Source organism: Bos indicus x Bos taurus, chromosome 26, assembly GCF_003369695.1.
Source record: "Bos indicus x Bos taurus breed Angus x Brahman F1 hybrid chromosome 26, Bos_hybrid_MaternalHap_v2.0, whole genome shotgun sequence".
Lineage (NCBI taxonomy): Eukaryota > Metazoa > Chordata > Mammalia > Artiodactyla > Bovidae > Bos > Bos indicus x Bos taurus.
In genome coordinates, this window is record NC_040101.1 from 36,229,868 (window position 1) to 36,243,204 (window position 13,337).

General features: G+C 40.2%; 1 protein-coding gene across 3 annotated transcripts in view; it reads right to left on the minus strand.

Annotated features, from left to right (window-relative positions):
• Positions 1–13,337, minus strand: part of LGI1 (leucine rich glioma inactivated 1) — a 41,257-nt gene that overhangs the window by 14,155 nt on the left and 13,765 nt on the right. For all 3 annotated transcript variants that reach the window (XM_027529271.1, XM_027529272.1, XM_027529273.1), the window contains 2 exons: positions 6,130–6,201; positions 5,958–6,029 (listed from right to left, as the gene is read on the minus strand). In XM_027529271.1, coding sequence (XP_027385072.1) covers positions 5,958–6,029; positions 6,130–6,201 — 144 coding nt within the window. The remainder of the gene's footprint in view (positions 1–5,957; positions 6,030–6,129; positions 6,202–13,337) is intronic.

Genomic DNA, 13,337 nt, shown 5'->3' on the forward strand with positions numbered 1-13,337 from the left:
TGGCTGCAGTCACCATCTGCAGTGATCTTGGAGGGGTCATTTAATTACAACATGTGAACACTTAGTTGTGACATGTGGGACCTAGTTTCCCAACCAGGGATTGAACCCAGACCCTTTGCATTGGAAGCTTGGAATCTTAGCCACTGGATCACCAGGAAGGTTCTCCTAGGAGGGTTTTTTAAAGTGTGTATGCAACTAAGCTCAAGTCTCTAGGTCCTGATTCAGAATCTACCTAAGAAACATCCTTTAAAATACCTGGGAAACTGTCCAACTGAACACCCAGCTGCCTTGAGACTGGCTGAGAAGGGTCAAGCATTCTTAATGGCAGGCAGGCTTTCCTTCCCAATGGAAATGATGACCATTCCCTCCACTTCATGCTTCCCTGGTGGTTCAGCTGGTGAAGAATAAACCTGCAATGCAGGAGACCTGGGTTCGATCCCTGGGTTAGGAAGATCCCCTGGAGAAGGGAACGGCTACTCACTTCAGTATTCTGGCCTGGAGAGTCCCATGGACTGTATAGCCCATAGGGTTGCAAAGAGTCACACATGACTGAGCAACTTTCACTTTCACTCCACTTTGGTGTTTTCATGGTTTACCTGAGAAAACCTCTAATTATGGAGTATGGAACCTACTGGAAAGTCTTCTTGCTAAGGCAGACCAGACTGGCTCAGACAGCACGTTTGTTTCAGTGCCACTGGGCTCTGCTGCTAAGAAAGCTTCGCCCACGGCCATCTGGGGTGCTCCCAGCCTCCCTACAGTGCAGATTCTCAGCTTGAGTTGGTGTCTCACTGAATTTGCAGTACTTCAAGTGCAGTTATTTTAATTTCATACAAAATGTTTAAAGGGGATAAATACACTGCAGCATTTGGAGTCCTGATCCAGAATCAGTAGAGGTTAGGCAGCGAGGCTTAGTTTTTCCCTACATGATGGTGTTTGCTGCATACCATGCTCTGTTCTAGGTACTTTACGTAGAGTAACTGGCCTAATCTCCTGTCTGTCTTACAATCTAGGTGTTCCTAAGTATCTTATTATTTTCCACCCCTATTTTTACAGATGATTGTTATCACTTCTGTTTTACACAAAAGAAATTGTAGGCACCATGAAGCTTAGTGACCTGCCTGATGTCCCAGAGCTATTAATGGGTAAAGCCTGGCTTTGAACACACACAATCTGGTGGAAGAGACAACCTCCTCAGCCACTATATCCCGCTGCCCCCTATACATGCTTGTCATTGTGAAAGCTGAAGTGAGGACATCCTGCCTGATTAACTGGGGACACATGGATGCCCTGAGTCTGGGGGACTGCATGTATGTCTTTTGAACCTCCACGTTGCAGAACAACCAGTAGTTGCTTCATGACATGTACAGATCGATGACAGTTTTCCCCAAATGTTTTTATACATACATGTGAACAAGCCTGCCTCCACTGGACCTTAGCCACCATGACACTTATGTGATGCCCAAGGGAATCATTACTAAAACATTGTGGGTGTTAACAGAGACCAATACAAAATGTTTAGAAATTTTGTCCTCATTGGCCATAAACTATTTTTTAATTCATTTTTCCCCTGATTTCAGAAGTAATACATGGTTACCAGAAAAATTCAAACCTTTCTGAAATATATGAACTATTCAAACACTTAAGTTAATCATGTATACTATTAGGACAGTCATTTAGAAGAATCAAGAGAGGCTCTTGGAATTTGACAGGATTTGTAAGGACTTAAGTATAAGGAATTCTCTTTTGGGGAGGGGTTGGTCTAAAGGAGAGGGGAGTCTGTAGTAAATTTTCAGTTATTTAAAAATGTCTCTTTAGAAGGCAAGTCTGCTAAGATAGATGTATAAGAAGACAAGGTAAGTTCATTGCTTCTTTAGGAATGAACTGAATTTATATCAGTGCCTACAAGTTCCCTTGGAGCAGCTTTAATGTTAAGCCAGAGTGGGAACTAGTTGGATCTAAAAGTGTATGTCTACTACTGTACATACTACGAAAGTGCGTATGTATTCTACATACTGTTGAGAGTATGTTACGTGGCAGCCTGGATGGAAGGGGAGTTTGGGGAAGAATGGATGTATGTTTATGTATGGCTGAGACTTGTTGCTGTCCACCTGAAACTATCACAACATTGTTAATCAGCTATACTCCAATACAAAATATATACTTTTTTAAAAATCCAGCAAAGTATGTGTCTAATTCCAACTAATTGCATTTGGAGACCAAGAGTGAGGGTAGGGCTCCTGTCTTCAGGATCTTCTCTTCCTTCCCCATTTGTGTTTGCTTCTCAGATCATGTCCTGTGGAAGGACCTAGCCATCCATAAAGCTCTCTGGTCCTTCTATAATTGACATGGTGGTGTCGGCACTAGGGTTCTCGTTAAAGATCTTGGAAAACTTCTGGCTTTTACCACTACTAACTGGGGAGCAGCTTAAACTCAGGGCACACCTCTGAATTCTCATTTGCCAATAAGGATAGTGTCTGCTCTGTTTCTTTTTTTAAATTTATTTTTAATTGGAGGAAAATTGCTTTACAATGTTGTGATTATTTATGCCATACAACAATGCAAGACTCTTGAGAGTCCCTTGGACTGCAAGGAGATCTAACCAGTCCATTCTGAAGGAGATCAGCCCTGGGATTTCTTTGGAGGGAATGATGCTAAAGCTGAAACTCCAGTACTTTGGCCACCTCATGCAAAGAGCTGACTCATTGGAAAAGACTCTGATGCTGGGAGGGATTGGGGGCAGGAGGAGAAGGGGATGACAGAGGATGAGGTGGCTGGATGGCATCACTGACTCGATGGACTTGAGTCTGAGTGAACTCCGGGACTTTGTGATGGACAGGGAGGCCTGGCGTGCTGTGATTCATGGGGTCGCGAAGAGTTGGACACGACTGAGCGACTGAACCGAACTGAACTGATACATAAATCACCTCCCTCTCAAGCCTCCCTCCCCTCCCTCCTTCTCACCCTTCTAGATTATTACAGAGCACTTAGCTGGGCTCCCTGTGTTATACAGCAACTTCTCACCAGCTATCTGCTTTACTCAAGATAGTGTATATGTGTCTATGCTACTTTCTCCACAACCCTCCACCTTATCTCTTTCATAAGGTCATCAAAAGACTGTAATGAGGTCTAGAATATGAAAAGCTTTGTAAACTCTTCCTGAGGGTTAAAGGGCAAGGTGATAATTCTTTGCTACTTGAATAAATGCCTTTAATTGAGAAGAATTGGTCTGAGGAGGAGAAAAGTGCACTTTGAAACCTAAGATCTTAAAAAGAAAATTAATGGGTCAAAGAAATGTCAACTGTATGTATAAGTGGTTAATAATGGAAAATGAACTCGATGTGCTGAATAATCAGAGGGACATTTGGGCTTTAAATCTCCCCTACCTCTTCTTGAAAGGAAAAAAAAGGTAAGGAGAAAAGAAAAAAGGAAGGAAGGAAGTACCCCTGGAAGAACAGCATAATTAGAAAGGAGGACATGATATGGGGACAAGGCACTCAGAGAGAAAATATTTGACTAATTCCTCTTGCTAGACTGAGCTCTTCCAGGTTGGAGCTGGATTTTCTTCATTTTTGTGTGGCACATCCTAGAGACTATTTAGGATGAACCATATGGCAATGCCATTTTTGTAGCTTGAAAACAGTCTCTTATTGGCACAGTCACTGAATCAACCTAGCTATTTGATAAAAATGCAAGAAATCTAAGGGTCATATTCAATCAGCTTTGACCTGTTCCCTCCTAACACCTCCCTCCTACCTCCAGCACCTGGTCCCACATTATTTCAGAGGAACTTCCCTTTCATTGTCTGTTTGATCCTTAAGATTCATGCTTCTTTCTTTGAGGGCTGCATTATGCTTTCACTTGAGCCTGAACATTTCTGACATAAGTACATGCTGTACCAATGCCTCCTTCTTATATTCTTCACACTTCTAAAGAAGGGGCCTCATAATGACCCAAATTTATATTTCCATTTCATTTGATGGACATAGTAAGCTCTGGTCAAACAAAATGGATGTTCTTCACTAGAGTGTTGTATAAATTTTTTTCTTTCTCCCTTTCCTGCCTTCCTTAACCTTCCTCTCCTTTTCCCTTCCTTTTTCTCTCTTTCGTCCTTCCCTGCCATTCTTTCCATTCTTCCTTCCACATGAGGTAGGCCTTTAGGCTGGAGAGAAGACACACTTGAGTGAACTAAGGGTCATGGCAAGGCTCTGTCCAGGTTTCCAGAGAGAACCGTGGGGTCTTATGTTCTTCCTTCAGCCCCTCGTGATGCTCAGCCATTAGTCATAGGCCGTGTTGAATGGATTTATGTGAATCAAGTAGATCTCAGGTTGAAGTCACAAGCTTGCATTTATCTGTTTTTGTCTGAAAGTTCAGGCTTGGTGGCATTTGGCTCTATAATCAAATGGCACAGCATTCCCACCATACACAGCCAATTTTGCAGCACTTACAACATTGATATTAAAAGCAGTGTTGCTGTTTGTTTTATAGACAATATTTTCCTCGTCCTTTTATAATGACTGTATACAGAAGCCTTGAAAGGTGTAGTGATTTTGTAAAATACATAGGGCCATCGGTTCCCTGTTGCTGCAAATCCAAGTAACAGTAGGGATAGGAACTAGTAGAGATGGCACGAGACCATGTGGACCCCCCAGAATAAAGGCACAAAGGGCGGGCATCTTTATCTGCCTCATTACCTGGTACCTCCTGGGCTCTAGGACAGAGCTAGAAATGAGCTACTGTGAGGCAACAGGTTAAAATGGACAGAATGACTGTGACGCTTAGATGGCTTGCCTCTTTATCTAACACTAACGAGATACATGTTAGGAACTTGAGAAATAGTTGTTGAATGGATGAGTAGCCACAACAGTTCAGCCTCGGAGCTGATGTTATCATAATTCCCTAACTAGTCCGTTTACTTGTCATACATCCCCTCCAAGCTTCTGTTTCCTCATTTCTAAAGTGGGGGTTAAAAAATAAAATGGGGGTTATTTTGCCTATCTGGCAGGATTGTCGAGATAATTAAATGAAAATTTATGTAAAGCATACTGACCATTGTAGTAGTAGACACTCAACAAATGTTGGTACTGTTTCTTCCCATGTCCTTCTATTTTCATTAAAAATATGTGTGTGTGTGTGTTTAGGGTGTAGTTGAAAATAAGAGAGATGCGTTATTCAGTTCGTATTTGCTTTCTCAGGCATAGCACTGTGCCATTCCAGGCTGATGAGAGGCTCTCCTATGCACTGCAGGATGTTCGGCAGCATGTGTGTGTTTAGGGTGTAGTTGAAAATAAGAGAGATGCGTTATTCAGTTCGTATTTGCTTTCTCAGGCATAGCACTGTGCCATTCCAGGCTGATGGGAGGCTCTCCTATGCACTGCAGGATGTTCGGCAGCGCTGCTGTTCTCCACTCACTAAATCCCAGTTACATCCCCTAGCTGTGACAACCAAACACATCTCTGTTCCCTGGAAGGTAAAATTGTTTCCTGTTCAGAACAACTGATGGAGCTCTAATCACCCACTGAATAATTAAATATTTTACTCATAAAAAAGTTGTTCAGGTGCTGTGTAGATGTGGCCTGTGGTTCTAGTATATGTTTAAATGTATATGAAATCAGGGCTTATACAGAAACAGAGAAACAGCAAAAACTATATAGTCAATTCATGAAGTTGAGTAATGATGCAGTGAATAAAAACATTATTTCATTCACATAATTTCCTTGCATTAGGATAGTTTCCTAATTATTGTTGGTTGGGCTAATATTAAAAGGAATGGGTTTCCTGGACACACTGGCTGAAGACAGGGAGAAAAGGCAAGCGTGCATGGAGAGAAATCATTTGGGTTTCTTAAATTTTCATAGATACCCATAAAGTGGGTTATCTATGATAAACATTAACCACAGATTATCGAACTGCATTGTCCATCGGCAAGCTTAAAATGTAATAGCAATGTTCATACTTACAGGTGAATTAAAGACTTTAGTCCTCGGAAAGTATGTCTTGAAATGGACTTGATATTGTTGTTTTCTATGAATCTGCAATAGGTTATAATATTTTTGGTCAGACAGCTGTAGAACCTCAGAGCCCTTGTCCTGTATCATTACGTTTAAAAAAAAAAAAAGTTATTTTACTTACAAATACTCTAGATGTGGGAGACCAATGAAAGCATCATCACTGATCACATCAAAGGAGTTCGATGTGAATAACCTGCCCAGAAAAAGTACACAGTGAAAATGGTTAAAGTGACAGATTGTCAATCTTTGCTGCTTTTATCTCTCAGAGAAATGAGTGGGAGTTGTGCACAGAAAAACGTCTGGATCCCTGCCTTTTACAGTGTTATTTATTCAGGTAATTTTTGTAGCTTTTTTTAACCATCAATTATCTCATCAAACACTCAATGAGTGGGTGCCTTGTGCCCCACTCCTCATAGGGATGAGTCTCACATGCCCTGGGTAACATTTTGAGACACAACCGGGCAAGTATGACAGTCAAAGCAGCCAAATCAACATGTTGCAGGTTTCCATGACAAAGACACTAGCAGAATCTTTCCCTCTTGCTCTGAAACTTCTGGAACATTCTGACCAGCCCAAACAATGGTATCATACTCACTAACCTGAGAGACCTAGAAAGCTAGCTCCATGTCTGGTTGTGCATGGTATTCATAGTAGATAAGCCATTGACACTGGTTCAATAAAAATCAACTAACCTTCTTTGAAAGTAGAGCAGGCTGAAGACGGGAAACAATGAGGCTTAGGAAGAGTCTCAGACCCATTTTATTACTAAACAGTTGAAAAAGAACACTTTTACTTGGACAAATTTATTTGAAATTTCAGTATCCACAGGGATTTGGTTTCGAAATAACTGATGAAAAGAAACATCAATCAGCAGTTTCCCACATCCTGCATAATTCCTCGAAGAATTTTTTTTTTCTGAATCGGAGGCTTAACAGTGGTGATTACAAGCCAAATAATACAAAGTTATCTTTTTAGAATGAGTATTAATTTATGGAATTCATCAGATAAAGTGTTGACACAAACTGAGAATAAAGTTTTACGTGTACTGATGACAACTTATAATGGGTTCAAGTGACATTCAGGCTACATGTTAAGGTTCTTATATGGGGAAACCTCATTTTTCACTTGTAACTAGTGTCCAAAATGTGGCCATTATCATGGGACAGACGGGAAGTTTGACAATTCATGTCTCATACATACTGTTTAATTGCATTAAGTCCAGTATTCTCTGTTAGTAAACTTTTACTTTTGAAGGGTAGGGGTTAAAAATAGCTGCACTAACCAATTTAATGACTAATCCTCTCTGAGCCTGTTAATCAAGGGGATTAAAACTATGAGATCTCACCTTCTGAACAGGTGTAAATAACTTATTTGACATCTGGGATTGCTTAAAAATAATGAGAGGAAGGGATAACAGTGGGTTAGAAACAAAATGAACACAAAGAGGTCATTTTTGAAGCTGGAAGCTTATTTTTACTATCATTTCTACTTTTATATATGTTTGAAATTTTCTGTAAAAATGGGGAGGGAGAGAAAGTAAACCAAATAAAACCAGATGATGTCTTGCATTTCTTCCTAAGCTATAATCCCTGGAATGATGTTGGATTCTCTTCTATCCCTTCTCCTTCCAACGTTATAGCTTTACTCTCAAATGATTTACTAGACTGTGAAGTCAACATTATCGAATAAATCATACATATTAGATGCCCAGAGTTATTCAAAAAATTCAAATTTTTATGATTTCAGTCACAACTTTGGCAATTGTCTCTTCTTACATCATGGTTTTGGGAAACAAGAAGATTGCTCAGCCTTACTCCAAGGTAAGCTACCATCCAAAGTCTTCCTTAGGTTCCAGATTTTCGTTTCATTCTGAATCACTTCAGTTAAGTTGCTCAGTTGTGTCTGACTCTGCGACCCCATGGACTGCAGCACGCCAGGCTTGCCTGTCCATCACCAACTCCGGAGCTTGCTCAAACTCATGTCCATCGAGTTGGTGATGCCATCCAACTGTCTCATCCTCTGTCATCCCCTTCTACTCCTGCCCTTAATCTTTCCCGGCATCAGGGGCTTTTCCAATGAGTCAGTTCTTCGCATCAGGTGGCCAAAGTATTGGAGTTTCAGCTTCAGCATCAGTCCTTGCAATGAACACCCAGGACCGATTTCCTTTAGGATTGACTGGTTGGATCTCCTTTCACTCCAAGGGACTCTCAAGAGTCTTCTCCAGCACCACAGCTCAAAAGCATCAATTCTTCAGCGTTCAGTTTTCTTTATTCTTTTATTTTTTAATTCTTTATTCTTTTTAATTTATTAAAATTTTATTAAATTCTTTTTAATTTATTAAATTTAATAAAATTTATTTTTAATTCTTTATTCATTCTGTATAGGCAGAATGATAGAAGGGGGAGGATGAAATAAGGCAGAAATAGATACAGAGAAATACCTCCTGTGTTCACTGGCTTGCAAACTGTCCCAGGGACTTAAAAATTGCTCACTTCAAGCCACTGCAAGAAATGACTTCTAACATTCATTCTCCTTATGTTGAATCAGATGCAAAACAGATTATGATATGGATATAAGTGGCCAGAATTAGCCCACACATGTCAGAGAAATAAAGTAGGGTTTTTGCTAACATTTTTATCTGCTCATTCATTGCTTATCCCTAGCACCTATAATCAGAGAAGGCAATGGCACCCCACTCCAGTACTCTTGCCTGGAGAATCCCATGGACGGAGGAGCCTGGTGGGCTGCAGTCCATGGGATCGCTAAGAGTCGGACATGACTGAGCGACTTCACTTTCACTTTCCACTTTCATCCATTGGAGGAGGAAATGGCAGCCCACTCCAGTGTTCTTGCCTGGAGAATCCCAGGGACCAGGGAGCCTGGTGGGCTCCCTCTATGGGATCACACAGAGTCAGACACGACTGAAGCGACTTAGCAGCAGCAGCAGCAGCAGCACCTATGATACTGCCTCTCCCATAGTGGACACTGAGTAAATATTTGTTAAAGAGGAATTTACTTTACATTAAATTCTGGTCATTACTACATTACTAGATTTAATGTTCCTTATAGCAGGGACTTATCCTTGTTGATTTTTGTGTCCTTAGTCCTGAGCACAGTTCCTGGCTGAAAGCTGTTTGCTGAACTAGTTTTTAGAGATCAAAACTTCTGGCTAAAAGTACAACGATATGCGAAAATATGGGTGAATCTCATACACCTAAATCCAGGGAAAGAAGCCAAAATGCAATAAAGTACATCCTATATAATTGCTCTTATATAAAGAAGAAAACCTAGCAAAACTAACCTATGCTGGCAGAAGTCAAGAGAACATTTACATCTTGGAGATGAGAAGAGGGCACAGAGGAAGTCTTTGGGGTAGTGATAATGCTTGGTTTCTTGACCTGGGTGCTAGTTACAAGGGTTGTTCACTTTATAAAAAGTCATGAGGAAAGGGGTGGGGTGATAAATAGGCAGAGCATAGAGGAGTTTTAGGGCAATGAATATACTCTGTATGATGCCACAATGATGGGTACATGTCTCTATACATTTTCCCAAACCCATAGGATGCACAGCACCAAGACTGAACCCTAGTTTAGACTCTGGCTGATCAAGCAAATTCATCAGTTGTAACAGAGATACTACCATGGTGGAGGATGTAGGGGATGGGGAAGCTATGCATGTGTCAGGGTGAGGAATCTATGAGAAATTCTGTGCCTTCTCTTCTATTTTGCTGTGAACCTAAAACTGCTCTAAAAAATTAAGTCTTAAACTCTCAAGATGTACACTTAGGATATGCACACTTTTCTTTATATAAATTTTATTTTAATAAAAAGTTTTCTTATAAAAGCTAAAACAAATTCCTCTGGCTAAGATAATATTGAATATGTTAGTCCTTAGATTCTAAATTCAATTGTAATTTTCTGTGGACAAGGATTCCATGGGCAAAAATTTGTACATTTATACATACATTCTAAACATAGTCGGTTGAACAGGCTATCCATTTTATTATCCTGTGTATCTTAAGACTTAAAAAGATCCTGTTCTATAAAGAGGGTAAAATGCCCATCTTTAATTTTTATAGGTTCCTTTAGAAAGTTTGATTTCAATATCATAATTTGTTATTGAGCCAGATATGGTAAAGAATCCCATAGTCCTTGTTAAAGGAAACTATGTCACCCCACCTCATCTTGATGTACAACAGACCTGGGGCAGACCTGTGTGGCCATGTTTTATACCTCATGACTTCTATCACTTTTCTTAAATTATTAGAACAAGAAGGACTCCTTTTCTCATCCAGAATAGCTGATCCTGAGGTCAGTCAGCATCCCATGGCCCAACTAGTCTGGTTCAAAAAGGTGAGTTGGGCTAAAGATGAATCCCTTCTTGAGAATTTGGAATCACAGAGATGGAACCATCCAGCAGAGGAGCTGAAGGAGGAAAGATGCCTTAGGGTTGAGTCAGCTCTGTGTGCAGGGTGCACTCAGAAGACAGCGGAATGTGGAGGAGACCTCACAAAGGGCTGTGTGTGTGAGGCTGAATCAGGGAGATGCCCAGATCTGTGTTTGATCCTAGACCTGTGCTTCTCAATCTTAGCTTCACTTGGAATCACCTAGAGAGCTTTATAAATACTGTTACCATGTTCTCACCCTCAAGGATTCTGGTTAATCTGGTTAAATTCTATACCTGTGATGTGGCCTGAACGTGGGATGTTTAAAAACTCCCTAGGTGTCTCTTACATGCAGCCAGGGCTGCATATGGTAAACTTTCTGGTCAGTTACGGTAGCCTTCCTTTACCTGTGGCGACCAAGGGAACCTCTGCTTCTAGTAGCAGGTGTGGCTGGAATGGGAGCTCTGATACACAGAGATGCTGTAGATTGTCCCATGCCCCTAACTACAGGTAGCAAGAGTCCATGATACCGTAACTCAGATTTGACGACTGTCCTCACAACTGCAGCACACGGAGGGGTGGGTGGGGATCAATGTATTGTCTGAACAAACTCCTTACCCTGAGCTCCAAATCAGAGACCTCACCCCATAGATTTGCCAAACAGCCATCCCGTGGGTTTGTTCAGGGACAATGTAGAATGTGTCCTCTGCCCCTGGGCCTGTGGGAACATTTGAGGTCTCTGACACTTCCTTTCTTCTTAGGAAGGGGAAGAGGCAAGAATGTTCCCTAGAATGTTGGTGGGGGTGGACACAAGGCTGCACCTTGACCTTTCTGTACCTTAGCCATCAGTCTCATAAATTCAGTATGAAAACAAGGGAGTATAGGAAGGGTGGGGAGGATTGTTTTCCTCTGCAACGAAGGGCATGTATGTTTTCTTACCAAGAAAGATTTAAGACCATTCATAGATCAATCGATTGCTCAGTTGTGTCTGACTCTTTTGCAACTCCATGGACTGTAACCTGCCAGGCTCCTCTGTCTGTGGAATTTTCCAGGCAAGAATACTGGAGTGGGTTGCCATGTTCTACTCTAGGGGATCTTCCCGACCCAGGGATTAAACCTGCATATCTTGTGTCTCCTGCATCGGCAGGTGTATTCTTTACCACTAGCGACACCTGGTATGTTTCCTTGCCAAGAAACAGATTTAAAACCATACACATCAACTATCAATTCCGTGCAGGCAATAGCTCATTCTTTAAATCATCATTGTGGCCTCCACAATAACATGAATAAGTGTTTCATAAAATGCTGCTGCATTTTCTTATTAGGGCTTTGAAACGAGTCTGTGAAAGTGGTAGAGTAGGTGTTAACAGCTGTTTGACAGGAGCAAACTGGCCCAGAGGGCTGCTAAAAGCTTTGACCAAGATCATAAGACCCAAGACTCCTGGTCCACTGTCCTTTCCACACCCTGGGTGGTCTCTCAGCAGGAGCCGGACCACATAATGACACACCATTCCCATTACGATAGGCAACTATAATAACACTGCTCAGCTTATGAGGATTTAAGAAATCTCATTAAATTATAATTCCTTTTTTAAAAGGAATTAATTATTCAAAAGAAGTATCCTAAAAGTCACGGTAAGATTAACAACTATTTTTTTAAGTCAAGAATTTTAAAAAATCTAAACTATCACAACATTGTCAAGCAGTTATACTCCAAGTTAAAAAAAAAGAATTTAAAAAATATGAATGCAGTTTGGTGTATTCTGCTTAAGGATACTATAGGCTCAGTGTAAAAATTCTGGAAAACTCAGAAAAACTTAGAGAAGACAATAAAAATGACTGTCACCATACTACCCAAAGATATGAATATACATAATACCTATATGATATATGCATTTATATATTTATAAAATTTATAAACTTAGAATAATAATTTTTATTGTTCTGTGTCCTCCTTTGCATGTACTTACTTTTTCAAGAACAATTTCTTATGACAAGTTGTCCTCATTGCAACTCTTATGACAAGTTGCAATGTAAAATGTTAACAGATGAGTAAGTCTTGTATTATAAATATTTCAGGATTTAACTTTTTTGTTGTTGATTCCAATTTTCACTGTTAGGAACACTACCATGACTACTCTCACATGCAAGTATTTTTCCATATCCTTACTTCTTTCCTTAGAGTAGACTTACAATAGATTTTTTTAAGCTGGCATTGTTGGATTATACATGGTTTTTATGTCTCCATTTATTACTAACTTGTATCACACTATGTATTCAATTCTGAATATAGAAATGCCTATTATCACATCCTTACCAATAGTTAGTTGTTTCTTTTTCTACGAAATCATCCTTTGACAATTTTTGCTGCTTTCTAAGCATCTTTTTTTATTAAGGATATAACCTATTCTTTTCCTTTCTTATCTGATGCTGAATGTTTCCCTACTGATTATGATTTACCTTTTGAATCATGATTTTTAGCATACAGATATTTTACATTTCTAACAAAATATATCAATGTCTATTGCATATTCTTTCTTTGCTGTAATTCTTAAAGTGTTTCTTCCTACCTTGATATTAATGAAATATTACTTAACCCTCCCTCTATAACTTTTCTTTTTTAACTCTAATTTATTTGGAGCTTGCTTTTATCTATGATGTGAGGTGACACACTGCCTTGATTCCTTCCTAGATATTTACTCAAATTTGCCAAAGCCTGTCATTGAATAATTAATGCCTTTCCCACTTGTGTGTACATATTCAGTTCAGTCAGTTCAGTCGCTCAGTTGTGTCTGACTCTTCGCGACCCCATGGACCACAGTATGCCAGTCCTCCCTGTCCATCACCAACTCCCGGAGTTTACTCAAATTCAGCTCCATTGAGTCAGTGACGCCATCCAACCATCTCATCCTCTGTTGTCCCCTTCTCCTCCTGCCGTCAATCTT